Source organism: Bison bison, unplaced genomic scaffold (genome assembly GCF_000754665.1).
Source record: "Bison bison bison isolate TAMUID 2011002044 unplaced genomic scaffold, Bison_UMD1.0 scf7180017864473, whole genome shotgun sequence".
Classification (NCBI taxonomy): domain Eukaryota; kingdom Metazoa; phylum Chordata; class Mammalia; order Artiodactyla; family Bovidae; genus Bison; species Bison bison.
This window is the reverse complement of record NW_011495034.1, coordinates 13,077,164-13,104,351: the sequence shown is the minus strand read 5'-3', so window position 1 is coordinate 13,104,351 and position 27,188 is coordinate 13,077,164. Positions and strand designations below refer to the sequence as shown.

Sequence of the window (27,188 nt, the reverse complement as noted above, 5' to 3'; positions counted from 1 at the left end):
GCCGCTCTGGCTGCAGGCGGAGGAGCTGGGTGAGTGGAGCGCGTCCGGTGGGCGGCGGGCTGGGCCTGGAGGGACAGCGCGCGGGGGAAAGTCGGAGTCGCAGCCTGCGCCTGGAGTCCCGCTCTCTCCAGCCGATGGCGGCTCGGGGCAAAAATAAGTTACTGCATTCCAGTCGCTCCCCACCAAACTCCTTCCTTTGCCCGCAGACACTTCGCGCCTCCCTACTTTCTCTCTCCCCCTCAGTTGGTTTCCAGACTTCCTGACTCCGCGGGCCCCGTGAGAAGTGACATGGCCCGGGGTTCGCGAGCTGAAGACCCCAGCCTTACGGGGAGGGTGTGAGCGGGGGAGGCGCCTCTCAAACCTTTTGACAGAGCTGCCCACAGTCGGCCGCCTCTCGTCCCTGCGCGGCGTGTGAGCTTCTGGCTGGCACGGATGGTTGGGAAACGATTTCCCGAGGTCCGCCCTGGGAAGCCGGCAGCCCCAAACAGGACGCCCCTCTAGAGTGTGCTGCTGCGCCCCGACTTGGAACCGTGTGGTTCGGCTCCTTCTTGGGTGTCTAAGCGAGTCTCCCGACCTGGCTGATCGTTCTCTGGACCTGGTCCTTGCCTTCAAGTTGGACCTAATTAGCCCACCGGCGAGTTTACTGCTGCTTATCCAGCAGCTGAAAGCAGTAAGCCGTTTTACCAGCTGTAGGCAAATCCTTGAAATTTAGTTCTTTATTGATCGCGAGGGACAGCTTTCTGCGGAGTTTTCCAGTGGTTTCCCTCCTAGCTTACTTTTGCCCCTCATCAACTCAGATGATTTAATGGCAGTGCATCTATCCAGAATATTTTGACGGCTCCCCACCCCGTGTTTTCTAATGGGACAAGAATCAAAGCTAAACCAAAGGCAGGCGTTTTGGTCACTGAACCCTGTATTCTCAGTCTGAAACTTTGATACTCAAGATGTTGATTTTGGTTCCTAAATTAGCTTACATAGCTATTTGTTAGGAAAGAAAGAAAAAAATAAACCCCTAAAATAGCAGAATGCTAGGAATGTTGTAAAATATTGATAAATGTGTGTGCTTTTATTAAATATGTAGGATTTTGATCGTGGGTGTCTTAAGCCCTTAGAAAATGTTTCTCAGGTCATTGTTTGAAGATGCACCTTCAGTACTGTACATCTATGAATAGATCCAGCGATGTGTTCCTATACTAGTCTGGCCACAGCTGTCACCATCTTTCCAAATGCAGTTTTTTTAGATGTTATATGGCATCCAGACTGTTAACTGGGTGCTTTATAGAGCAGTCTCTGGGAAGTAGTGTGATTGCTTAGATTCCTAGAGCTTCACATTTGATATTTATTGCACAAAATTGTTGGAAGAAGATGTCGTGTTTCCATGAAGAATCCTGTATATTTAGGACGTTAAAAGAACCAATAAAGGCATAGGTATTCAAACACAAAAGAAGTAAAACTTAGATTTGGCACATTTACTGAAAAAAAATCTAGGAACTTGAGTTCTGATATCTCTTGAGTGAAGAGGCAAAATCAATGATTTTTGAATATCTCTCACATCTGTGGTATTTCAGATTAGCCCTTGATCACCTGTTTTTCAAGTTTTCGTAAATTTAAGTATGCAAACCCGTTTTAGGTTTTGAAATATGCTACCGGGTATATAGTTGTATGGTGATCTTCAGTGATATTAGTACTCTTAATGTTTAAAAAGTAAGACTCGTGCCTTAGCATGAATCTGGTTTTGTTGAGAAGACTCTGTTTATTGCATTTTACCATCATTGTCTTTGAAGGTAGCTTAGTCTGGTGCTTCTTGGCTCCCCCACCTGCCTGATCACCCCTGTCTCCAGAAGCTTTGTAAAGCCCCAAACCCATACTGTGAATCAGAACATCCAATGGGTGGGGCCTGGGAAGATGCGATTCTAAAAAGTTCCCACAGGTAATTCTGATTCAAATCAGCTTTGAGATGCTGGAAACATCTGATATTGTACAATGTTAATTATATATATTGTATATTATTATAACATATATCATATAATACTGTGTGATGATAATATGATAAAGTGCTACTACCATCTGTGTCACAGACCATTTAATATTAGACTTCTATTCATTGTGTTGTTTCAGGAAATAAATGTGATAATCTGAATATTTATAAGCCTAGTCAATGAATTTATTCATTTTTTTAAAAAAGTCAGAGTCTGGTGACCCCTGAAGCTATACTGGTTCCTTGTAAGACTGCTGCTTGCCTATGTGCTGTTTTTGCTATATATTTTTTTTTCTTTTTTTTTTTTTAAAGTCCATTCTTCTATATTCACTGCCAGGCAGGCCCCAGGCATTAGGGCTTGATAAGCAGAATATGGGCTGATTTTTGCTCCTTCTTATGCCCTGTTCCTCTGGACCCACTTAACTAATGTTAAGTATTTCCACAGATTGTTTCACATGATTTTGACTTTACATAATATCACATTTGGGGCTTCGCAGGTGGCTTAGCGGTAAAGAATCTCGGTGCAGTGCAGGAGATGTGGGTTCCATCCCTGGGTTGGGAAGATCCCATGAAGAAGGAAATGACAACCCACTCCAGTATTCTTGCCTGGGAAATCCCAAAGACAGAGGAGCCTGGCAAAAGAATCGGACATGACTTAGTGACTAAAACGACGACAGTAATATCACATGTATGTTGATCATTAGCATTGTTTCAGTTTGTATAAATCCATAGGCTTGGGCTTAGGTCTTATTACCTTGATTATCAGTTTTGTGAAATAAAATACCTTTTATTCATGTGAGGAATTGGTGCTAACTAAAAATCTCTGATTCTTTCTTCACTAAAATATTTGGAAATGGATATTAAAGATTTCCTTCTTGTGATTTAAGTATTAGAAGAATAAAAATAAGCAGTTAATATCTGTGGAAACTTGTAAGCATACAATTAGATACAGAAAATTTGATTATAAGATTCTGCCCAACTCTAACTTTTTACTTTCAGAAGTTCTGCTTTTAAGCCATCTGTCCTTTACATTTGGTTCAACAGGGGACAGGTGATGTCTGATGCTTTGGGTGACTGGCTTTTTAAAAAGTAGTCCCCACTTTCTTCTGGCACCTTCTGCATCAGTGCGTGCAGTTATCCCAGATTTTCCTTCATCTTGAAGGTCTGCCATTTGGTCAACGTGATAAACTCTAAGTTCTGGAGGGCAGTGACTGGGACTGTCCTTATCTTCATAGCACCTGACCAATAAATGTTTCTCGAGTTGAACTGAACAGTGTCTTTTTATTTAGGAGATATTTTCAAATTGTCCTCCTTAGAGGAAACTAGGTAATAAAGGGTTTAATCAAAGTTCTTATGAAGGCACATCTGATGCTTCCACTAACTAGCTCTGTTTCGCAAGCCCAGCTCTCTTGGCGTGCTTATTTCTATACGTCAGGATGCCTTTAAATGCAAGTGCAGCAGAAGGAAGGGAGGGTGGCCACCAGAACAATATGTCTTTTGGCACTAGTTTGTGCAATCTGTAACTGGCACCCTGAAACATGAAGTTATACCATATATTTCAGGGGAGAAAAAGTTGTGCTGAAGGATTAATTAAACACATCAAAGGATGTAATTAAAACAGGATTTGAACTCTGAAGTGTCTCAAACTGTACTTACACACTTTTCATAAGTTGAACCCTTTTACCTTAGGGTACTGCAACAGACTAGAAAATCATATTAAAGATCACAACTTGGAAATAAGCAAGACATTTGACATTTATAAGAAACTAGATTTTTATTTTTCAGGTGCAAGGGGAAATTAACTGCAGCATGTAGCAAAGATTTTAGTCATGTTAAGGCAGTGGGGTACGGGACAGGGAAGAGGGACTTGTTAAGGGAGATATTTCCTAGAGAGTTTTGGACTTACTGCTATGATTGTCCTGAATTATGAAGTCAAATCTCTGCATATTAGAGCAACCAGTTGTTTTAAAATTTTAAGGAGATAATGTCCTGTGCTTAGTCATGTCCAACTCTTTGCAACCCCATGGACTGTAGCCCTGCAGGCTCCTCTGTCCGTGGGATTTTCCAGGCAAGAATACTGGAGTGGGTTGCCATGCCCTCCTCCAGGTAAGGAGATAATACACAATACCTATTTGGACTTGCTCTTAGCACAGAGAACTCAATAAATGGCAGCTACCTTATTAATTATTACTGTTTATTACTATTGACACATACAGGGACCCTTTGTTCTGCCTCCCCCACTGCCTCCTGGATCTCATTCTCTACCACACTCCATGTTCCCAGCCATACTGATTTTCTCACTATTTCTCGGTGGTATCAGGCTCCCTGCTAGCTCAGAGCTTTTGCATGTGCTACTCCCTCTGCCTGGAACAGGCTTGTCCCCAAATGTCCACACAACTTCCTTCCCCGTTAGTCTTTCTTGGGATCTTGCCCAAGAAAGGGCTGGAAGGAGACTAGCCCTAACCACCTGGAGCCCTCTTGTCTTCCCCAAAACTCCACATGCTCTACTCCTTGCTTGCAGTTTTCTCCAGAGCACTTCATATCTTCTAACAGAGTGATCTATAGCTTTCTTTCTTGTCTATCTCCCTGCCATGAGAATGCAAGGTCCATGAGAAGCCTGGTGCTGTGACTAGTGCTTGCTGGGTGCTTGGTAGGAGATGGGTGCTCAGTGAGAATAGGGTGAGAAGGCAGTGAGGAACCAGTTCCTGCCCTGCGGTTGAAGACTCCGAGCTGACCCTAGCTGAGAATCAACCTGAACAAGACAAAGTACTGAACTTGTATGTCTAGTCCAACTGCTATTTGTAAACAGAAAGTCTGAAAATATGGGTTTAAAATAGAGGAACTCACACAGAAGCAGAAGATGTTAAGAAGAGGTGGCAAGAATACACAGAAGAACTGTACAAAAAAGATCTTCATGACCCAGATAACCACGGCAGTATGATAACTCACCTAGAGCCAGACATCCTGGAATATGAAGTCAAGTGGGCCTTAGGAAGCATCACTACAAACAAAGCTAGTGGAGGTGATGGAATTCCAGTGGAGCGATTTCAAATCCTAAAAGATGATGCTGTGAAAGAGCTGCACTCAATATGCCAGCAAGTTTGGAAAACTCAGCAGTGGCCACAGGACTGGAAAAGGTCAGTTTTCATTCCAGTCCCAAAGAAAGGCAATGCCAAAGAATGCTCAAACTACCGCACAATTGCACTCATCTCACATGCTAGTAAAGTAATGCTCAATATTCTCCAAGCCCGGCTTCAACAGTACGTGAACCATGAACTGCCAGATGTTCAAGCTGGATTAGGCAGAGGAACCAGAGATCAAATTGCCAATATCCGTTGGATCATCGAAAAAGCTAGAGTGTTCCAGAAAAACATCTACTTCTGCTTTATTGACTACGCCAAAGCCTTTGACTATGTGGATAACAACAAACTATGAAAATTTTTCAAGAAATGGGAATGCCAGACCACCTGACCTGCCTCCTGAGAAATCTGTAAGCAGGCCAAGAAGGAACAGTTAGAACTAGACATGGAACAACAGACTGTTCCAAATTGGGAAAGGAGTATGTCAAGGCTGTCTATTGTTACCTTGCTTATTTAACCTATATGCAGAGTATATCATGCGAAATGCCAGGCTGGATGAAGCACAAACTGGAATCAAGATTGCTGGGAGAAATATCAACAACTTCAGATATGCAGATGACACCACCCTTATGGCAGAAAGAGAAGAAGAACTGAAGAGCCTCTTGATGAAAGTGAAAGAGGAGAGTGAAAAAGTTGGCTTAAAACTCAACATTCAGAAAACAAAGATCATGGCATCCGGTGCCATCACTTCATGGCAAATAGATGGGGAAACAATGGACTTTATAATAAAGTGACAGACTTTATTTTTGGGGGCTCCAAAATCAATGCAGATGGTGACTGCAGCCTTGAAATTAAAAGACACTTGCTCCTTGGAAGAAAAGCTATGACCAGCCTAGACAGGATATTAAAAAGCAGAGACATTACTTTGCTAGCAAAGGTCCATCTAGTCAAAGCTATGCTTTTTCCAGTAGTCATGTATAGATGTGAGAGTTGGAGTATAAAGAAAGCTGAATGCCGAAAAAAGAGATGCTTTTGAACTGTGGTGTTGGAGAAGACTCTTGAGAGTCCCTTGGACTGCAAGGAGATCCAACCAATCCATCCTAAGGGAAATCAGTCCTGATTATTTATTGGAAGGACTGATGCTGAGACTGAAACTCCAATACTTTGGCCACCCAATGAGAAGAACTGATTCATTGGAAAAGATCCTGATCCTGGGAAAGATTGAAGGCAGGAGGAGAAGGGGACGACAGAGGAGGAGATGGCATCATTGACTCAATGGACATGAGTTTGAGTAAGCTGCGGGAGTTGGTGATGGACAGGGAAGCCTTGTGTGCTGCAGTCCATCGGGTTGCAAAGAGTTGGACACGACTCAGTGACTGGACTGAACTGAACTTCTGGTATATTCCAAAGCATTGAAGATGAAACGAAAACTATTGCCAGACTTTCAGGTCTGGAGTAAGAAAGACTAAGGAGTAATTTTGCCTTTTTGCAGCACTGATATCATCTTCCAGATGTTAATTCTCTGCTTTGTATATAAAATTTTAAAAAATAGTTTTTCACCTTAGGGGGTTCAGGAATGGAAGAGACTTAATTGATGAGGGGGAAAAAAACCACATGGTGATTTTTAACCCACTGTGGAAATAAATTCAAACTGAGTTCTAATCTTGGGATGGGGGTGGGGATGGGAGAAAAAGAGGAGGAAAGTCTGAGATTCATGAAAGCAGGAATGAAACAGAGCCTTTTTATTCAGCACCAGCACCAAGTACAGTGCCTGGCTGATAACTATTTCCAGATAACTGTTTCCTGAGTCAGTGCATGCACGCTGTGGCTGAGGTCTGAGAGAATGAGGTGAAGGGTAATAGTCACTCAAGTGTTTTTAGAGGATATTGCACACATGACTGTTGTGATGTCTTTAGAGATACCTTACATGTGTTCAAGAAAATAACTGAATTCAACCCTGAAAAGGGCTGGGAATCTGAGACCCCTTTCCAAACAACACTGGGAAAGCTGCCAGGTTAGGTGCTGGCAGTCTTGAGAGCAGGGGAGCGGGTGGTATACCGGTTTGGGCGAGGTGAGTCAGTGTTCCCCTGAGATCTGCAGGTGCTTATACCTTGAGGACAGCAGGGCCCTGCTTTACCTTGAAGATCATTTGGGGACAGTTTAGGTATTTGTGACATTGGCACTGTGTCAAGCTATAGAGTCCTATGTGCCTTGACTATTCAATGCCACTTCTGTTTAATCTACTTATCTAGTTTTCATGATCTCCAGGGAAGACGTAATTCCCCATATTTGCAGAAATGTCTTTGTCTTATATACACTTGTGTGTGGTCGTTTTAATTTTATATGGCTCCATTTCATAACTGAGAGTGTTTCACGAATATACCTAGAGGTTGTGTGTAAATGATTTTTATGGAGCACTCTATTCTTGAAAAAAGGAAAAAACAACACTTTTATTTCTGATGAACATCAAGACCAGTGAATGTTAAAGGTTATGAGTTATGAAGTCCAGTTCAGTTTCGAGTGCCAGTATATAAAATTTCCTACAGGGAAAACATTAAACATTTCTGTGGGTCTCACTTAAATTCTAAGTGGCTGAGTAGGTTAATGCAGCTTTCTTATTGCTTTTCAGGAAAGCAGGTTCACTTCAGATTGAAGTGTGGTTGATTTCAGTCCCAAGGAGGAAACTGTTGAGACATAATAGCTCATGGGCCCACTGGAACGTGAGATCTGTTTATTAGATCGCTCCTGCTCTGAGTTTAGAATGGAGACTGCTTACTGTGAGAATTACATGGACCACGATTTGCCTTTTTTCCACTTGCCCCTAGAAAGCCACTGCTTTGCCAAGAGTTTAGAATAGAAGGTAACTCAACTCAACAAAGAAATGGCCCTGTACCTGCTGTCAGTGCTAGCTCAGAAGGGTCGAAAAATCTTTGAGACCCTCTTGCCTTTTGGGTAAGAAATTTCTTTTTCTTCCCCCCAACCCGTCTTTCTTCTTTTCCTTTTTCATCCTCTTTGCTATAGTTACTGTGCTATATTATTAAGATCTTAACAAACACACTGCCTTTCCCCTGAGGTATTCAAGTATATTAAAGACTTCAAGGCATTTCTCCCCTAAAGATTTAATTTGCATCTATTAACATTTTCTTACATGGCCACAATGGCTTGAGCACACCTAAAAATACTAATGGTAATATCTTAATATCATCTAATACTCAAGTCATATTTCCCACGTTGACCTAAACATGTCTTTGGGCTATTGGTTTGTTCAAACAAGGATCCAAACAAGGTTCACACTTTGCCGTTAGTTACTACATCTGTTAAGTCACTTTTAGTCTATGGCTGATCCCCAGCCGCATACATTTTATTTTCCTGAAAGGAAGTCAGATTCAGTCATCTGGTGACATGGCTCACATTTTAAGTTGACTTACTGCTTCTGAGTGGTGTGTCTGTTACTTGCACCAGCGCCTAAAGTATAAAGCTGAATTAGACCTACAACTGTGATTAGACTCAGGCTAAATGTTTTGATAAAGGTACCTCAGAGTGCCATGTACTACTAATTGTATCACAACAAGATGCATTTATTATTACTGTTGTTTTATTGCCCCGTGTTTAAATGATGCCAAGAATGATCAGTGACTTCCAGAAATTACAGCTTGATCCCTCCGTTATAAAGTTGCCTTTTCCCATATGACCTGGAAGTAGTCTGCAGGATAGTAATTTCTTGCTCACTCACAGGACTCTTCCCCATCAATATTTCAGTTAGTGGTTTAAGTGTCTGTTGATGATTGTTACCCAATCAGATTTTTTTGATGTAAACAACATTTTAAAACCTTACCTTTGTATTTTTTTTAGTCAATTTTTTTTTTTGCCTCTAACTTAATTTAGTCCTGACAAGTCTGAGAGCTGTTGAAGGAACTGAGATTCAGAGAGACTGGATCATTTACCCCAGACACATTCACTTTCTGTGCCTAAAGTGGACTCGGGGAGCACGTCCTACAGTTTTAAGTGCCTTAGGATGGTCTCCTGACTCTCATCTTCTTGAGATGTTCTTCCAGATGAGATCAAGTTCAAGAAAGGAAGCCTTGGAAGAATGCAGTTTCAGGGGGTTTTTATGCAATAAAGTTTTAAATTAGTAGCCTTTGGCTTTCTCTTAGAGGTGATTATATTTGCCATAGAAATATTAAGACCTTTAAGTGGAAAGTGTCAGTCACTCTGTTGTGTTCAACTCTTTGCAACCCCATGAACTGTAGCCCCGCCAGGCTCCTCTGTCCATGGAATTTTCCAGGCAAGATTACTGGAGTGAGTTGCCATTCCCTTCTCCGGAGGATCTTCCCCACCCAGGGATCAAAGCCAGGTCTCCTGCATTGCAGGCAGATTCTTTGCCATCTGAACCACCAAAAACTTCCAGTTAGTAGCTAACCATGGATCTTATCCACTGTGATACATTCAGCAGTGCAGAATACAGAATGTGCAATGGCTGTACAATTTTTACAACCATGCAATATGACATGAATTTTATAAGGTTTACTTTTTTTCTCACAAGTCTTATGTTTCATACCTCATTAGATGTACGATAAAATGCCATCTCTTTCCCAATGGAGATTTGCTGTTCTTTAGTGGGTAAACATCGATTGCTTTTTCCTTGTATGTGGTGCATACATGTGTGTTCCCACAAACCTTCTCATCCTATTTCTTTGTATATTTTCCATTGTATGTTCAAATAATTTCTAAATTGATGCTCTTGTCCATGTGTCAGAAATATCACTCTGGCTTAAATATAGATCCTGAAATTTATTATTTTCTGTCCTAGGTGTATAAGTGAAATCTAGAGTAAATCTATGTCAGAAATAGATGTGTTCCAATTTTAGAAATAGACACTAAAGTAAAACCATACAAAGCTTACATGTTAAGGATTTTTCATTTTTAAAAAAATTCACGGCAAGATCCCTGTTAATAATGAAGGCTGTTTAAGTCTCTTAGGCTTCCCTCATGGCTCAGATGGTAAAGAATCTGCCGGCAATTCAGGAGACCCAGGTTCAATCCCTGGGTCAGGAAGACCCACTGGAGAAGGGAATGGGAACCCACTCCAGTATTCTTACCTGGAGAATTCCATAGACAGAGGAACCTGGTGTTCATGGTGTTGCAAAGAGTCAGACATGCCTGAGCAACTAACACTTCACTTCCTTCCCAAGTCTCTTGCTACTCAGAGTACATCTTAAAAGGACCAGCAGAATAGTCATTATCAAGAGATTTTTGGACATGCAGAAATTTCAGGCCCTGTGTATTAGTAAGATTTCCAGGTGGTTGCTGTGCCCACTGAAGTTTGAGAAGCAGCACTTTAATCTACTGAAACCTTCATTTACAGAGCAGCTTTTGGAAGCTACACTGATGCAATCAAGTAGAACAACCTCTGCTGAAAGTGAAATAGTCGCCTCTCAGACTATTCCTTTAATAGTCTAGTAAAAAGCACTTACTTAAATAATTTAAAAGAGAGAGTGGTGGAATTTCTCGTAAGTTTTATGAGAAACCCTGACTTAAATATGGCTCTCTTCCTCATGTTAATTTTGAGACCAAAAGAGAAGGACTATAAATAAATAATTGTAATGTGGGTTTTAATGCCAGTTGTGCTGCTTAGCAGTAGTAGTGTGATCCTGGGCATGTCTTAAATCTCTGTTTCCTCACTCCCAAAATGTGCAGCTTTAGCAATTGCAGCCTAAATGCTTGAGTTTCATGGTCTCTGGAGTCAGACAGGTGAGGTTCACACGCCAGCTCCTCCATGGGGCTGACAACTCAGCTTCTCAGAGCCTCCGCTTCTTCACACATATAACAGGGATAATAGGAAGGACATGTGATGAAGAAAGGATGCTGTGTGCTTTCTTGGGTTGTGCTGGAATTGCCCTGTCTCAAAAGATATGGGGTATGTACTTGGATGTTTGAGATTTTACTATTTATACATAGCTATTTATATGTATGCCTGTGTGTATGAAATGTTTTATAATTTTTAAAATGGGAATTAATAATATATTAACCAAATATGATGATCCTAAAGATTAAATAAAATTAATATAAAGGCCCTTAGAACACTCAGTATGTCACTTTTTACAATAGATGGTTGATAAATGCTACCTATTAGTAAGAGCCTTTTACAATTAATTTTATGGTTTTTTTTTTCCTGTTCTAGTAACTTTTTGGTTCTTAATAATTAAAAAAAAATCTGTCAAAGTGAAAATACCTGTGTGTATGAGGGAGCAAGAGAGAAACATTTACCATTTTATATTTAAAAAAATTTATTGATGTACAGATGATTTATAATGTGTTAATTTCTGCTGTACAGCAAACTGACTCAGTTTTATATATATGTGTGTGTGTATATATACACATTCTTTTTCATTTTCTTTTCCATTATGGTTTATCACAGGTTATTAAATATAGTTCCCTGTGCTGTACAGTAGGACCTTGTTTACCCACAGTTTTAACTTCTAAAACCCAGGTGAACTTTGTACTTAGTAATATTGGAATTTTTGGACATGGAGAGAAAAGTCAGTGTCTGGTTACAATTTATGTGAATATCAGTAGTATGCATATTTAACATGGAACCAAATTCGGAAAACATAGCACATTGAGATGGAAAGGATTGCTCTTATTTATCCTCAGCTTGAGCAACTGCAGCGTGGCCATGACATCAACATCCTGACATTATTAGTAAAGGTCAGCAGCCATTTTTCTCTGACTTCCTTATCCTGAGCATCTATTCAACAGGGATAAAGCAGTCATCTTAGGTTTATTTTGCTTTACAAACAAGGGTTTTGTTTTATTTTTATATTTGCATCTATGAAACTGAGACACTTTTCTCATACAATGTGTCCAATTTGTTACCAATTTCTCTTGTAAGTTAAGCACTTGTAACTTAATAACAACTTTGGGAAGTCTGACTTTAGAATATCAGTCAGATATTACAATTTCAGCCTCTGGTTGTAGACCTCTAAAGTCTCAGGTCCATCTCTCCACAACTGATCTTTGATCCCAGAAGCACTATTTTGGGGTCTCTGTGTGCCTAGGAGTTGGCCCATATGTCCCACAGAACACCACTCCCAGGAGACATCCAATGAGCAAGGAGTTCCTTGGGAGTATTACAGCCTTCGTCCTCTGTTAGAGCAGGGGCTTTGAGATTGTCCTGAGGTAAAGAAAAGGATTCTGGGAGCTTATTTGCCTTGTAACTCTTTTTTGGTGACATGGGCTTGCTCTCTGTAAACCTTCTAGGGCCAGGGGATCCACAGTGCCTACTCTGACAGATGCTGAGCTGCCGGTTAGTAGCCCTACGTACATCTTGAGGAATGCATTCCAGTTAGACTTTCCAGTAATTTCAAGTACTTAACACACACAGCCTTATTCATCTTTACCATGCCCAGTTTTGGTTGGTCATTTTGAAGGAAGATTGATACAAACTTAGAATCATAGAGCCAATGAGTGTTACAATTTGGAAGAAGCCATCTAATTCAAAACAATATTCTTGATACTTTGTGTATAGTATTTTAAGAGAAAAATATAGTAATTATAACATTGAATTCTCGCTATATGCTCGCCTCTCTGCCCAGTGCTTTACTAGCATTGTATCATCTGATCCTCATGATGACCCTAGTTGGGCACTGTCATTGTCTCTGTGTTGCAGATGGTGAATTGACTCCTGGAGAGGCAAAGGGACTCACTCAAGGCCACACAGCTTCCAAGGACAGAGGAACCTAGTACATTGCGCTCTGCCACTTCCCAAGTATATGGAAATAGTTTATGAAGTTAGAAAAACAATATGTGTCTTCCCCTCACATCCTCAGCCCTTACAGTGATCTTTTTTCCTTTTCCTAGGAGTCACAAGACTGGAGGGTGACCAAAGAACTATGGAATTGTCACTGATTTTATTTATACCCCATTAAAGAATAGCATAGCATTCGGAGAAGGCGATGGCACCCCACTCCAGTACTCTTGCCTGCAAAATCCCATGGACAGAGGAGCCTGGTAGGCTGCAGTCCATGGGGTCGCTAAGAGTCAGACATGACTGAGTGACTTCACTTTCACTTTTCACTTTCATGCATTGGAGAAGGAAATGGCAACCCACTCCAGTGTTCTTGCCTGGAGAATCCCAGGGACAGGGGAGCCTGGTGGGCTGCCATCTCTGGATTCGTACAGAGTCGGACACGACTGAAGCGACTTAGCAGCAGGAGCAAAGAATAGCATTAAACTAGGTTTTGAGATTTTTATTTCCATTGGGCACAAATGATGCTTTTTAATATGTTAATATTAAAATTATTGATGTCTTTGCACACTGATGAAAACATCTCCCATTATGTAGGGACTGTTGGATAGGACCTCTTGAAATGATTTAATTTTCATGCATTCATATTGATTTAAGTGATTTTTTTCTTTAGCTGATAGGAAGCATTGTGTTGAGAGTTCACATAGAGAGACTTGACAAGTCCCTTCTGTTCCTCCCCTTTTTTTTACTTTCATATGCCTTTCATCTGCTGAGACAAAAGTGTCATCTTCATTACATTAATAGTTATACCTTTAGCACCTATTTTATACATAGTAAGAATAAAGTTTAAGGAGATTCTTAAAGTTTAAGTTTGCAGAATTGTTTTGCAGAGTCAGTCATGTGTCTATGGCTACAACTATCATCCATTATTTTTTCAGGAAAACTAAAGATTTAGAATAATTGAAGTTTTACCATTGTAACTTCTGTTTATTTATTCTCACAAAGAATAAAAAGACTCAAAAAAAAGAATAAAAAGACTCTTCTCCGCTTGCTCTTCTATTCTTTTCCAGGCAACACATAAAGTAAAAAAGTTAAGCACAATTGGAGGGTAACAAAGTTTACAAGAGAGGATGGCTGACAGTGAAATTAGTAATAGCTTGGGAAAGCTGTTCGCTTTACCATCAGACAAAGAGCTCTGTAATAATTGCAAACTCCCTTTTGTGGTTGAAAAGACTGTAGTCATCAAGAGTTCACTTGATCTCAGACATAGGAAGAAATTTTCTCACACCCACACAGGGGTGATGGTGTATGCATTGAGACCTGTTGTAACTTGAATATTACAAAGAGCAAAGATACAACTGTAATGAAATCATGTTTCTAGAAATGGTTTCACTTGTGATATTTTAGAGCATTCTTTCCCAAATTGCAACTTGGGACCCATCTGTAGGTGGTACATTTAGTTCACTTGGCACAACCAGTATGCTTTTAATTTTAAAAAAGAAAGAAATGGAATAGAGTAGGAAATATCATAGTTCATTACATATAATAAAAAGTACTATAATATTCAGTTCAGTTCAGTCACTCAGTCGTGTCCGACTCTTTGCGACCCCATGAACTGCAGCACGCCAGGCCTCCCTGTCCATCACCAACTCCCGGAGTTCACTCAGACTCACGTCCATCAAGTCGGTGATGCCATCCAGCCATCTCATCCTCTGTCGTCCCCTTCTCCTCCTGCCCCCAATCCCTCCCAGCATCAGAGTCTTTTCCAGTGAGTCAACTCTTCCCATGAGGTGGCCCAAGTACTGGAGTTTCAGCTTTAGCATCATTCCTTCCAAAGAAATCCCAGGGCTGATCTCCTTCAGAATGGACTGGTTGGATCTCCTTGCAGTCCAAGGGACTATAACATTAGGCTCTTGTTATTTATGCAGATGTATGGATGTGCGCTTGCTTAGGTTGTGACGAAAAAAAATCTTGATTCTAACTATGGGTCATAATAAAACAAGTGTGAAGACTGCTGTCTTGTTCTGTGATTGAGTTAGTAATTAATCTTAAAGGTATTTTTGTACTAGTTGTTTAACTTCATCCAGATAATTTTCCAACAAGTGCAATTCAGTTTAAAAAAATGTTTTTAAAGCCTGAATCATTCTTTGTAGTATTGCAGAACTTAGTCCATATCAGATATGTCTTAATTTCACTTTGCTGTTAGTGGAACGTGACTTCTTATCAAAGGGAAATAGTCTTTTAAGGAAGTTATTGTTTTCCTTTCTTAGTGGCTGGGATTACAGTAGACTAAATAAATGGTGGATTCGTGTAGACAAGCATCTGGGATTTGTCTTAAGCTTATTTAGAGAATAGCTTGTATAGCCATACTTCCTAAGTAGCTGATGTTAAAGTCTGAAAGAGGCATATCCGTTCATTTCAGGTATTTGGAGAGCAGATATTGGGTCCATTGGATCTGTCACTTGACTCTCAGGAATTATTGTTAACTCACCTCTCTCCCCCTCTGACTGTGAGCTCCTTCAAGTGAGAACCACATTATATTAAGTTCTGAGCTGTTTGTTGAGTAAGTTTTTAATGCCAGTTTAGGTATGTTGGTTTACAGAAACTTAAGACTAATGCTGAACACAGCCTTTAATGTTTCAAAGAACATTAGGTGGATTTGGTAGTTTTAATTATGTTATTTTTCTGGTTTATATATAATGTACTCATAGTTTAGAAGATAATGGAAATCAATTCTAATCCCACACCATAAAAATAAACACTTTAAACCTTTTTTTTTTTCCTTCATACTTATGTATGTGGTCAATATTGTTTTAAAATTAGTTTTCTAAAACATGGTCTTAACTTTTCCTTAATATCAATTTGCTTGAAGACATCATAGTTTGACTCTTCTTATTTAGATTGTTTCCAAATGCTTAGAGTTAAAATGTTTAGCGTTGGGGTCGAGATTGCTTGGGGATTTATAAAGCATTGATGAGTACTTGCAGCTTTCTCCAAAATCGAAGCTTCAGACATCCAATTTTATTTCTGTAAGTTGTCTTGAGGAGGTAGAGGGTTGGTGGCTCCAGGCAAGCGCCAGGATTTAGGTCCCTCATGAACCCTTCACATATTCTTCAGAAGGGAGAAGTTTTCAGCCAAAAGAGAGGAGGAAATGATGCAAAGTTTAGTCATCATGTGCTTTGGCAATTAAATTACAGTTCAAAAGAAGAAGAAAAGCCCTGTGTGGTAGAACTTCGAAAAGTAGACAAACTTCCTGTGGCCAAACTTCCTCCTTACCCCCTTCTTGCCCTGTTCTCCCCTTGATGGTGGGTAGGTGGTAGGTCAGTGTCCCTGTCCCCTGCCACCAATGCATCACTGCGGCTCACTCTCCCGGAGTCCTCCCAACACCATGTGTAGCTTCATCCTAAACCTGATTGTATTTTTTTTTCCCTTCAAGATTGACCTTTATTTTTCTTCATTTTAATTAAAAAAAAAAAAAAGACCAGAACACCTATGAATACCTCATCACCCAGCTATAGTAACCATCAACATTTCCCCCATCTTTTTCATTTATTTTTCTCTCCTCCCTCCCTTTTTTTGCTGAAATGCTATATGGCAAATCCCATACTTCATGTCATCATGTCATTTCAGCCTTACATATGTCGGTAGGCATCCCTAAAAAGAAAGGCATTTTCTCACGTAACTTCAATACCATTTTCACACCCAAAACAGTGAATAGTACTCCCCTGATAGTATTTAATATCCCAATGTCTTTTTTAAAATTAGCATCAGTATTAAGAAGGATGAGATGGTTGGATGCCATCATTGACTCAGTGGACAGGAGTTTGAGCAAACTCTGGGAGATGCTGAAGCACAGGAAAGCCTGGAGTGCTGCAATCCATGGGGTCACAAAGAGTTGGACACACTTGAGCAATTGAACAACAGCAACATTTATTAATGGGCTTCCCCTGTGAGTCAGCAGTGAAGAATCCGCCTGCAATGTAGGAGATTCGGGTTCAATCCCTGGGAGGATCCCCTGGAGGAGGGCATGGCAGCCCACTCCATTATTCTTGCCTGGAGAATCCCATGAATAGAGGAGCCTGTTGGGGTACAGTCCATAGGGTCGCAAAGAATTGAACACAACTGAGGTGATGACTGAGCACGAAAACACACATTTATTAATAGAAATACATTGCATTTGAAAGTCTAACTTTTTAAACTTGTAGTTGATTTATAGTGCTTCAGGTGTATAGCAAAGTGCATGTTATGTGTGAGTGTCAGGATTAGAACCCAGGCCCCTAACATGAGGCCGAGTTTCAGTTTCTAGAGTAGCTCTCTGGGATCAGAATGAAAAGAAGTATTTCACAGTCGGTCCTCTTCTCATCTCAGTCAAAGATTAGGAGCAGGTGGTGAGGAACGACTCTTGCCTCTCTTAAGGAAGACTTGGAAAGTGAAAGTCGCTCAGCCTTCCAGAGCCAAGTGTGTCCTCTGTGACCCCACGGACTATGCAGTGCATGGAATTCTCCAGGCCAGAATACTGCAGGAGGTAGCCATTCCCTTCTGCAGGGGATCTTCCCAACCCGGGGATCGAACCCAGGCATTGCAGGTGGATTCTTTACCATCTGAGCCACCAGGGAAGCTCAAGAATACTGGAGTGGGTAGCCTATCCCTTCTCCAGTGGATCTTCCCGACCCAGGAATGGAACCACCCTTTGCTGTACACCTGAAACATTGTAAATCAACTACATATATACTTTTTCAGATTCTTTTCCATTATAGGTTATTATAAGATGTTGAATATAATTCCCTATGCTATACAGTAGGTCCTTGTTATTTTATATATAGTAATATGTATCTGTTTGGAGAAGGCAATGGCATCCCACTTCAGTGCTCTTGCCTGGAAAAATCCCATGGGCGGAGGAGCCTGGTAGGCTGCAGTCCATGGGGTCTCGAAGAGTCAGACATGACTGAGTGACTTCACTTTCACTTTTCACTTTCATGCCTTGTAGAAGGAAATGGCAACCCACTCCAGTGTTCTTGCCTGGAGAATCCCAGGGAGGGGGAGTCTGGTGGGCTGCTGTCTATGGGGTCGCACAGAGTCGGACAGGACTGAAGTGACTTAGCAGTAGCAGCAGCAGTCTGTATCTGTTAATCTCAAATCCCTAATTTAATCCCCCAACACCACTTCCCCTTTGGTAACCTTAAATTTGTTTTCTATGTTTGTGAGTTTACTTCTGTTTTGTAAATAGGTTTATTTGTATCATTTTGTTTCCACATACAAGTGATATCATGTGGTATTTGTCTTTGATTTACTTCACTTAGTATGGTAATATCTAGTTTCATCCATGTTGTTACAAAGGGCATTATTTCCTTATTTTGTTATAACTAGTGATATTCATATATATATATATATATATATATATACATACACACACACACACACACAAACACACGCATACACACACCATGTCTTTATCCGTTCATCTGTTGATGGGCATTTAGGTTGCTTCCATGTCTTGGTTATCGTAAATCATGCTGCTATGAACATTGGGATGCATTTATCTTTTTGATTCAGCATTTTTATCTTTTCAGGTTAATATGCCCATAACTGGGATTACTGGATCATGTGGTAATTTTGTTTTTTAAGGAACCTCTATACTTTTCTCCACAGTGGCTGTACCAATTTACATTTCCACCAACAGTGTAGAAAGCTTCCCTTTTCTCCACACTCTCTCCAGCATTGATTATTTGTAGTCTTTTTAATGATGGCCATTCTAAACAGTATGAAGTGGCACCTCATTGTAGTTTTGATTTGCATTTCTCTAGGAATTAGTGATGTTGAGCATCTTTTCATGTACTTGTTGGATATCCATATGTCTTCTTTGGAGCAATGTCTATTTAGGTCTTCTGCCCATTTTTTGTTTGGGTCACGTTTCTTTATATTGAGCTATATAAGCTATTTGTATATTTTGGAAATTAAACCTCTGGGGTTGCATTATTTGCAAATATTTTCTCCCATTCCGTAGGTTGTTTTTTCATTTTGTTGATGGTCTCCTTTGCTGTGCAAAAGCTTTTAAGTTTAATTAAGAACGCTTTATTTTTGCTGTTGTTTCCATTACACTAGGAGATGGATCAAAAGAAATATTGCGTGATTTATGTCAAAGAATGTCCTGCCCGTGTTTTCCTCTAGGAGTGGTCTTACATGTAGGTCTTTAATCCATTTTGAGTTTGTTTTTGTATATGGTGTTAGAAAATGTTCTAATTTCACATTTCACGTGTTGCTGTCCAGTTTTCCCAGCACCACTTATTGCAGAGACTGTCTTTTCTCCATTGTATATTCATGCCTATTTTGTCAGAGATTATCTGACCGTAGTGTGTGGGTTTATTTCTGGGCTTTCTATCCTGTTCCGTTAATCCATGTGCCTGTTTTTGTGCCAGTACCGTATGTTCTGATTACCATAGCTTTATAGTATAGTCAAGTCAGACAGCGTGATTCTTCCAGTTCTGTTTTTCTTTCTCAAGATCATTTTGGCTATTCGGGGCCTTTTGTGTTTCCATACAAATTAAACAACAACAAAAAAATGTTTTTGGCTCCAGTTCTATGAAAAATGCCATTGGTAATTTGATAGGAATTGCATTGAATCTATAGATCGCCCCCAGTTATCATTTAAAAATGGTTTGGTAAGATTGGTTTTTTCAAATAATGGTCCAAATAAGATTCATACGGTTGTTGTGGTGCTTAAGTTTCCTTTAATCTAAAACACTTTTTAAAATATCTCTTTGTACAACTCATTGTTGAAGAAACTGGGTCAGTTGCGCGTAGAATATTGCAGCCTGGATTCAGCTAATGACTTCCTTATGGTGTCGGTACGCTTGTGTTTCTACCCTCTGTGTTTCCTGTGGACGGAAATTAGATGTAAAGTCTTGATGAGATTCAGCTATTGATTCGCATGTTTTGCTTTTTGGTGAGAGTACACGTGAAGGTGTGTAGAGCACGTTTGATCCTGTCAGAAGACTTATAACATCTCATGGTCTCATGTGGTCATGCTGAGATCCATCGGTGGGTTTAGATGTGTCAGGAGACTTGTAACATCTCATGGCCTCATGTGGTCATGCTGAGATCCATCGGTGGGTTTAGATGTGTCAGGAGACTTGTAACATCTCATGGTCTCATGTGGTCATGCTGAGATCCATCAGTGGCTTTAGATGGTGCCCTGCCTGATTCTTTCATTTTGAAGTTCTTCCTCCACCTTCTACCCATCTATTTGTTCCATCTATTTGTTACCATTGCCAGATATTCTTATCTGCAAGTTGTTCATTTTAATAGACAGATGTTGTGAAAGACTCTAAAGAGGGCTCTGATAAGATAGCAGTGCAGGTAGTTTCCCAAAATTAAACACAAATACACTTATGTTACAAAATAAAGAGGTGAGACAAAAGTGTTTTCAAAATTCTAGAATTGGATCACCTTGGAATTGTCATCTGGCATCCACCATTGGTTAAATAGCTTTAAGGCAATTCCATATACGTCTTGTGTTGTTATCTGTGAACTGGGTCATACATTATGACCCTCTCAAACTCAACACTCCGTGCTGCTTAGAAAAAATATGAGAACTTGGTTAGTGGATTTAGTACAAAAAGATTTTAGAACAAAAATTCTCCTTTATTGGTTATCATTCTGTAGTGATCTTTTTAATGCAAGCTTCTATAAATTCTTTAATTAAAGATAAGTAGAAGAGCATACAGGATCACAAAATCTAAATAGTATAAAAAAGTATAAAATAGGAAATAAAAGCACCTTTGTTTTCACCCACTGCCAGTCAAATTTAACCAGGCTGATAGGTTTTTTTTTTCCAATTTTTTAATTGAAATTTTTATTCTGAGATGATCACAGACCTCTTGCAGTTAAGAAATAATACAAGAGATGTTGTGTGCCTTTGCCTACTTTCCCTGTGATAGTATCTTGCAACACTGTAATATAATATCATGACCACAGTATTGAAGTGAATACGTTATATATGGAACATGAATTGGTAGACTTTTAAATGACTCTTGACATCTTCCTTGTTTGTGATTCTTAATTAGAGCTGAGTTCTGAGTTAAGTGACAGAGTGTTAGGATGAGGTCGTGGGAATAGTGTTTATCTGTTGTTTTCATTTGCTTTATTCAATATATGATACCATATGCTTTATTTATGCTCTACTTTATTCAGTATATGATACCATAGGCATTTAATCTCCCTAGGCACTTCCTAGTCCCTCTTTGATGTATTTCTAGTTCTTTTTTTCACTCAACTTTATCGAGATATAATTGACATATGACGTTGTGCAAGTTCAAGTCTACAATGAGCTGGTTTTATATATTTATATATTTCAAAGTTATTTAACACCATGGCATTCATTAACAACTGCTGTCACCTCACATAATTACTATTTCCTTTTTGTGGTGAAAACTTCTAAGATCTACTCTCTTAGCAACTTCCAGTTATATACTATAGTACTGTTAACTCTATCTAGTCCTTTGAAGTAATCAAAACTATGGAAAGATGGTCGGTTGAAAATTCCCGATGTCATCAATATCCATGAAATACATTTATTATATTAGCGCTTGCCCCAGAAAACTCCATAAATAGTCTTTCATAGGTAAGAGTGAAATTGCAGCTTCTGATGACAGTTGTTTGCTTTTCTAATGAATTAGGACTTCGAAGTTCTTTTCAGGTTTTTTTGGGAGAACAAAGACTTAGTTTCATTCTGCTAGATTGTGAAAAGGGAAAACTTTCCCAAGAAGGCACAAATCTCCCATGTAAAGTAATGATGGGAGTGCTGAAAACTTAAACTTGCTCCTATTCTGCCAATGTCAATGGGTGAAAGGAGTTTCCTCGTGGGGTTTAGAGTAGAAGGCATTGAAAAGAAGCATAATTACAGCCTTGAATAAAAGTGACCCCCTGGGATTTTCCTTTGTCATGACATGTCACTTAAAACTTAGAATACAATAATCATGTACAGGCTGATTCACCTGTCATTGATCCTCATTTTATATGTAGCTATGTTGTCTAGGAAGTTTTCACTTTCTTTTTTCTTATTTATTTATTTTATGGCTATGCCACGCAGCATGCGCGATCTTATTTCCCTGACCAGGGATCCAGCTCGAGCCTCCTGCAGTGGAAGCGTGGAGCCCCAACCATTAGATTGCCAGGAAATTCTCTTTTTTCTTATAAAAGCAGAGTTTCATAGTACTAAGAAAAGGGACATTTAAATGTTTGACCAGTGATATCTTGGTGGCTTAGACAGCATTATTTATATGTACATTTATAAGCAGACATTTATAACTAGTTCACAAGAAAAAAAAATCAGCAGACTCTAATTTTGACTAATCATAATGGGAAAGACAGGAGGAAGAGAAAAAACAACACTGGGGTTTGAGTCCAGAAATGATTGAAGACTGAGGCTGATATGACAGAAAGGGAAGCCCAGGGGGCAAGAAGATTTGGGCACAGAGGCTGTAAGTTTTGTTCTTACATGTGAGGTGATAGCCATATTTCTGGACTCAGGTTCAATCCCTGGTTTGAAAGATCTCCTGGAGAAGGAACTGGCAGCCCACTCCAGTCTTCTTGCCTGGGAAATTCCCTAGACAGAGGAACCTGGTGGGCTACAGTCCCTAGGGTCACAAAAGAGCGGGACACGATGGAGCAACTAACAACAACACTAGTTACCTTAGTGTTGTTTTACCAGAGTGCTCCAAATCAGTGCCTTCAAAGGCGAGGTGAGCCGTAGAAATGAGTGACCGGGACCTGGTGCGGAGTGAGGGCATCTATCTCTATTAAAAGCACAGCTAGAATGCCTGCTGGTGTGATTGCCATATCTTCTGGTTTCCAAGAGAAATTATGCATTAGTTTTTTTTTTTTTTAACTAAAGCCTTTAAGAGCAGGTAAATAATTCAAGTTTTAAATCAAAACTTTGTTCCCTATGTGCTTCTGCAGCATATGCATTACTCTAGTATACTTTTCGTTTAATTCTCAACAATTTTGTACTTACTGCCAGAGAGCTCCAGAAATATGTTTTTGTTTAGTTCCTAAGTCATGTCCAATTCTTTATAACCCTTTGGACAGTAGCCCGCCAGGCTCCGCTGTCCTTGGGATTTCCTAGCAAGAAGACTTGAGTGGGTTGCCATTCCCTTCTCCAGGAAATCTCCCCAAAGCAGGGATTGAACCCGCATCCAGAAATATATTTTACAGCTATCACCTCAAGCATTAAGAACCAAACTTATAGCCTTTGTCCTCAAACCTGCTTGCCCTCTGGGCTTCTCTTTTTGTTTTATCAGCCTCAGTGTTCCAATCATCTCTGGACTCAAAATCTCAATGTTGTTTTTTTCTCCTTCTGTCTTTCCCATTATAATAGGTTGAAACCCAAGTCCATTGATTTTTTTCTTGTGAACTTCCTCCTGTTTTTCATTCCCTTTCCATCCCAGCTACGGCATTTTAAACCCTCCTCCTGCTCTATGATGCACGTCCTCCTGCATTCTAGTTCCTATCTTGAGTCTTTTTCAAATACCTCTTTCATTATCTCACTTCTCAAAATCCTACATAGTCATATAAATTCCACAACTTCTGCCTAGACCTCCCGGTTTCAGAGTAGTTTTATCTTAGCTGTCTATCTCCATTTCCCCTTGGAACTAACTTCCTGCTTCTTTAGGTCAACTCTCCTCTAATCCAAGGCTTCCTTGGTGGCTAAAATGGTAAGGAATCTTCCTGCAATTCAGGAGACCTGGGTTAAATCCCTGGATGGGGAAGATTCCCTGAAGGAGGAAATGGCAACCCACTCCAGTATTCCTGCCTGGAGAATCCCATGGACGGAGGAGCCTGGTGGGTTTCAGTCCATGGGGTCGCAAAGAGTCGGACACGACTGAGTAACTAACATTTACACTTTTCCCCCAGTCCAGCCTCCCAGCTTGGAATCTTGAGAGTTCAGTTCACTTCAGTCGCTTGCTCCTTTTAATTTCACGGCTGCAGTCACCATCTGCAGTGATTTTGGAGCCCCAAAAATAGTCTGTTATTGTTTGCATTGTTTCCCCATCTATTTGCCATGAAGTGGTGGGACCAGATGCCATGATCTTTGTTTTCTGAATGTTGAGTTTTAAGCCAACTTTTTCACTTTCCTCTTTTACTTTCAAGAGGCTCATTAGTTCTTCTTTGCTTGGGCAGGGCTGTCCCTCGACCTTGACTGCTGGTTTGGCACAGATTCTCCCACCCTTTATTTTAATGAGGCCTCCAATACCATTTTGGGCTTCCCTGGTGGCTCAGTGGTAAAAGAATCCACCTGCCAATGCAGGAGACCTGAGTTCTTTCCCTGGGTCAGGAAGATCCCCTGGAGAAGGAAATGGCATTCCGCTTCTACTCCAGTATTCTTGCCTGGAGAATCTCATGGACAGAGGAGCCTGGTGGGCTATAGTCAATGGTGTCGCAGAGTTGGACATGATTGAGCTACTAAACAGCAACCATCACTGTTTGGGCTGCAAGCCTCAAGGCAAGAAGGAAGTGGGATAAAAGAAGACCCCAGATGAATCCTGTAGCAGCGGCTAGGCTGGAGAAGGAAGAAGGCTGCCGAGGGCTTCAGATTCCCATGATGCCCTAGCTGGGTCTTCTGCTGTAGGAGGCTTTGGTCTGCCTTCTGTTACCACCACAGAGAGTTTCTTCTCCAACAGACTTCTGCTTTCTCTCCCTCTGGCTAAGGGCAAAAATTCTGGCTTTGTTTCTCTGAAAGTGTATTAATTATAGGCATTTTGTGCTTTGAATTCAATGTATGCTCCTTAATCTTGCAGCCCACCGAGTTTTACATGCTGTCAGATAACTTGGTTGCTTTAATTTACTGGAGCAACTTGTTGGTCAATTGATTAAACTTCCCTATTCAGAAAACCTTGAGAGAATTTCTTATTTTAGTGAAGTAGTGAGAATTCACTGAAATAGATTCTCTCTTGCCCTCTTTGGCACTTTGTTTAAGCTCCTGCAATGGCAGGGGCACCTAGAATTACAGTTATCTGAGCATGTGACTGTCTCCCATTTCACTTTGAGTGGTGAACAGCCATTGCTACTTGTATGTGTCTCCAACAACGCCATGTCTGGCAGGTGGCAAGCACGCAACTCATGATACGTCCTGAGTCTATTGTGTGTGCGTGCTCAGTTGTATCCAACTCTTTGCGACCCTATGGACTGTAGCCCACCAGGCTCCTCTATCCATAGGGATTCTCCAGGCAAGAATACTGAAGTGGGTTGCCATTTTCTCCTCCAGGGAATCTTCCCAACCCAGGGGTTGTATCTGTATCTCCTGCATTGGCAGGCAGATTCTTTACCACTGAGTCACCTGGGAAGCCTCCAAGTCTCCAAATCTGTGGCTGTTATTAACTGAGATATGAATGTGGGATGATTGTTAATCCCCAGCTGAATGACAGGCTCTTAAAGATAGTCGACTCAGCATGAGTCTCAGATTCTCCAGAAGCATTTTGCATACCTGACCCCATTTAATCAGGACAATTACCCCCAAAATGAGTGGTATTTTTTTTCCCTCAGTTGCAAATTGTTTCATACCATTGGCTTGCTAATAGACAAAACCACTAATGGCAAATCTGTGAATGCCAAGGGCCCACTGTGCAAGTGTGGATGGGTAGATGAATAGATGATTAGAAAAAGTAATTTGATTAAATGATGTGTTTGCAAAGGGCTTACCATGCTAATACATGAAACATTTTGATCAACAATGTTCAGAAGATTAAGCTGAGAAACAAGAGATGAAATAACCTGGAATAACAGATACCGTGTAATGACTAAAACAATTTTTATTTTTAGCTTTTCTGTCTCTCTTCATAGAAGGAATAAAATACATAAGGTGAAGATTAGAGTGAACTTTCTCAGCTCTCGGTAAGAATTCATTTCACTTACTTCTTGTATCCTTTTTTTCTTTTCCAGGTGACGGCTGTGGGCACATAGTGACCTATAAGGACAGTGGCACCATGACATCTAAGAATTATCCATGGACATACCCCAATCACACTGTTTGTGAAAAGACAATCACAGTACCGAAGGGGAAGAGGTTGATTCTGAGGTTGGGAGATTTGGATATTGAATCCCAGACCTGTGCCTCTGACTACCTTCTCTTCACTAGCTCTTCTGATCAATATGGTAAGCAAAGAGCTCTCGCCTTCTGCGAGTGTGGGAAAATTTGAGATGTGGAGAGGAAGCAAGTGGTGTGTTCATTAGTGTCACAGCCTGGGGAGATCAGAAGAAAAACTTGCCCTTCGTAGACTCTCAGGATGGTTCACATGGATACACTTGCTTCATAAGCCACAACAAAGACAACTGAGGAAGTTTCAGCATTTTGTGTGGGTGTCAGGAGCTTAGTTTGAGTTTACGTCTTGCTGGGAAGAGAACTGGAGATGTGTAGCATTTGGCTAAAATACCTACAGTTCATTCATTGATGTGACAAATACTGAATAGTGGTCATGTGTTCAAGTACTCTGTGAAGGACTAGGTGGGATATAGCAGTGAAAAGACAGAGTTCCTCTTTTCGTGGTGCTTGCACTGGTGGAGGGACAAGTGGAAAACAACAAAAAAAATGCATCTATAATATGAGAGGTAGTGAGGAAGAAAAATAAGGAATAAGAAAAGTAAGTCATCCTAAGATGATATCGAGTCTGGTTCTGAGTGTGTTTGTGTTCAATGGGATGGTCAAGAAGCCTTCTCCAACAAGAGGGCATTTGAGCAGAGACCCAAGTGGACTGAATGAAGGCACAGTACACCTGTGTCTATGGTCAGTTTTCTGGGTAGGGGAATGGCAAGTGCAAAGGACAGTTTTCAGAGTAACCTTTTGAAATTAAGCTCTTTGTCGTTTCAATATGCTGTTAGCACATTGGTGTCTGAACTCACACTAACAGTGACCCTACAGTCCTTAGCCCAAGGAAACAACATGGATTTAGATGACTAGAAAACAAAAACAGTCTTATATACAGGTTCTTCCGAGGTTAGAGTTTTTCTGAAATTCACTGTGCATACAACTCTGAAAATGATACAGGTTTTAAGCAAAACTCTGTCCACCTGCTACTTTCATAGGTAATTTCTCTCAAGCACACAGCTTTCTGGGCTGTCTTTATCTTTGCACCCAGAGATTCTGCACTCCTCCCAGTGTGGTACCTCCTCCCAGCATGAAAACCCAGACCAGACGAGAGACTGTTCAGAGATCTAAACTTACCTAGCCCTCATGGAGGAAATGGAGAAGGCAAAGGCACCCCACTCCAGTGTTCTTGCCTGGAGAATCCCATGGACGGAGGAGCCTGGTGGGCTGCAGTCCATGGGGTTGCTAAGAGTCGGACACGACTGAGTGACTTCACTTTCACTTTTCACTTTCATGCATTGGAGA

At 40.5% G+C, this 27,188-nt stretch overlaps 1 protein-coding gene across 1 annotated transcript in view; it reads left to right on the top strand.

Annotated features, from left to right (window-relative positions):
• The window catches only part of DCBLD1 (discoidin, CUB and LCCL domain containing 1), a 76,329-nt gene that overhangs the window by 1,276 nt on the left and 47,865 nt on the right, over nucleotides 1–27,188 (top strand). Inside the window, 1 exon segment of the mRNA XM_010861960.1 lies at nucleotides 25,742–25,954. Within this exon segment, the coding sequence (XP_010860262.1) occupies nucleotides 25,742–25,954 (213 nt within the window).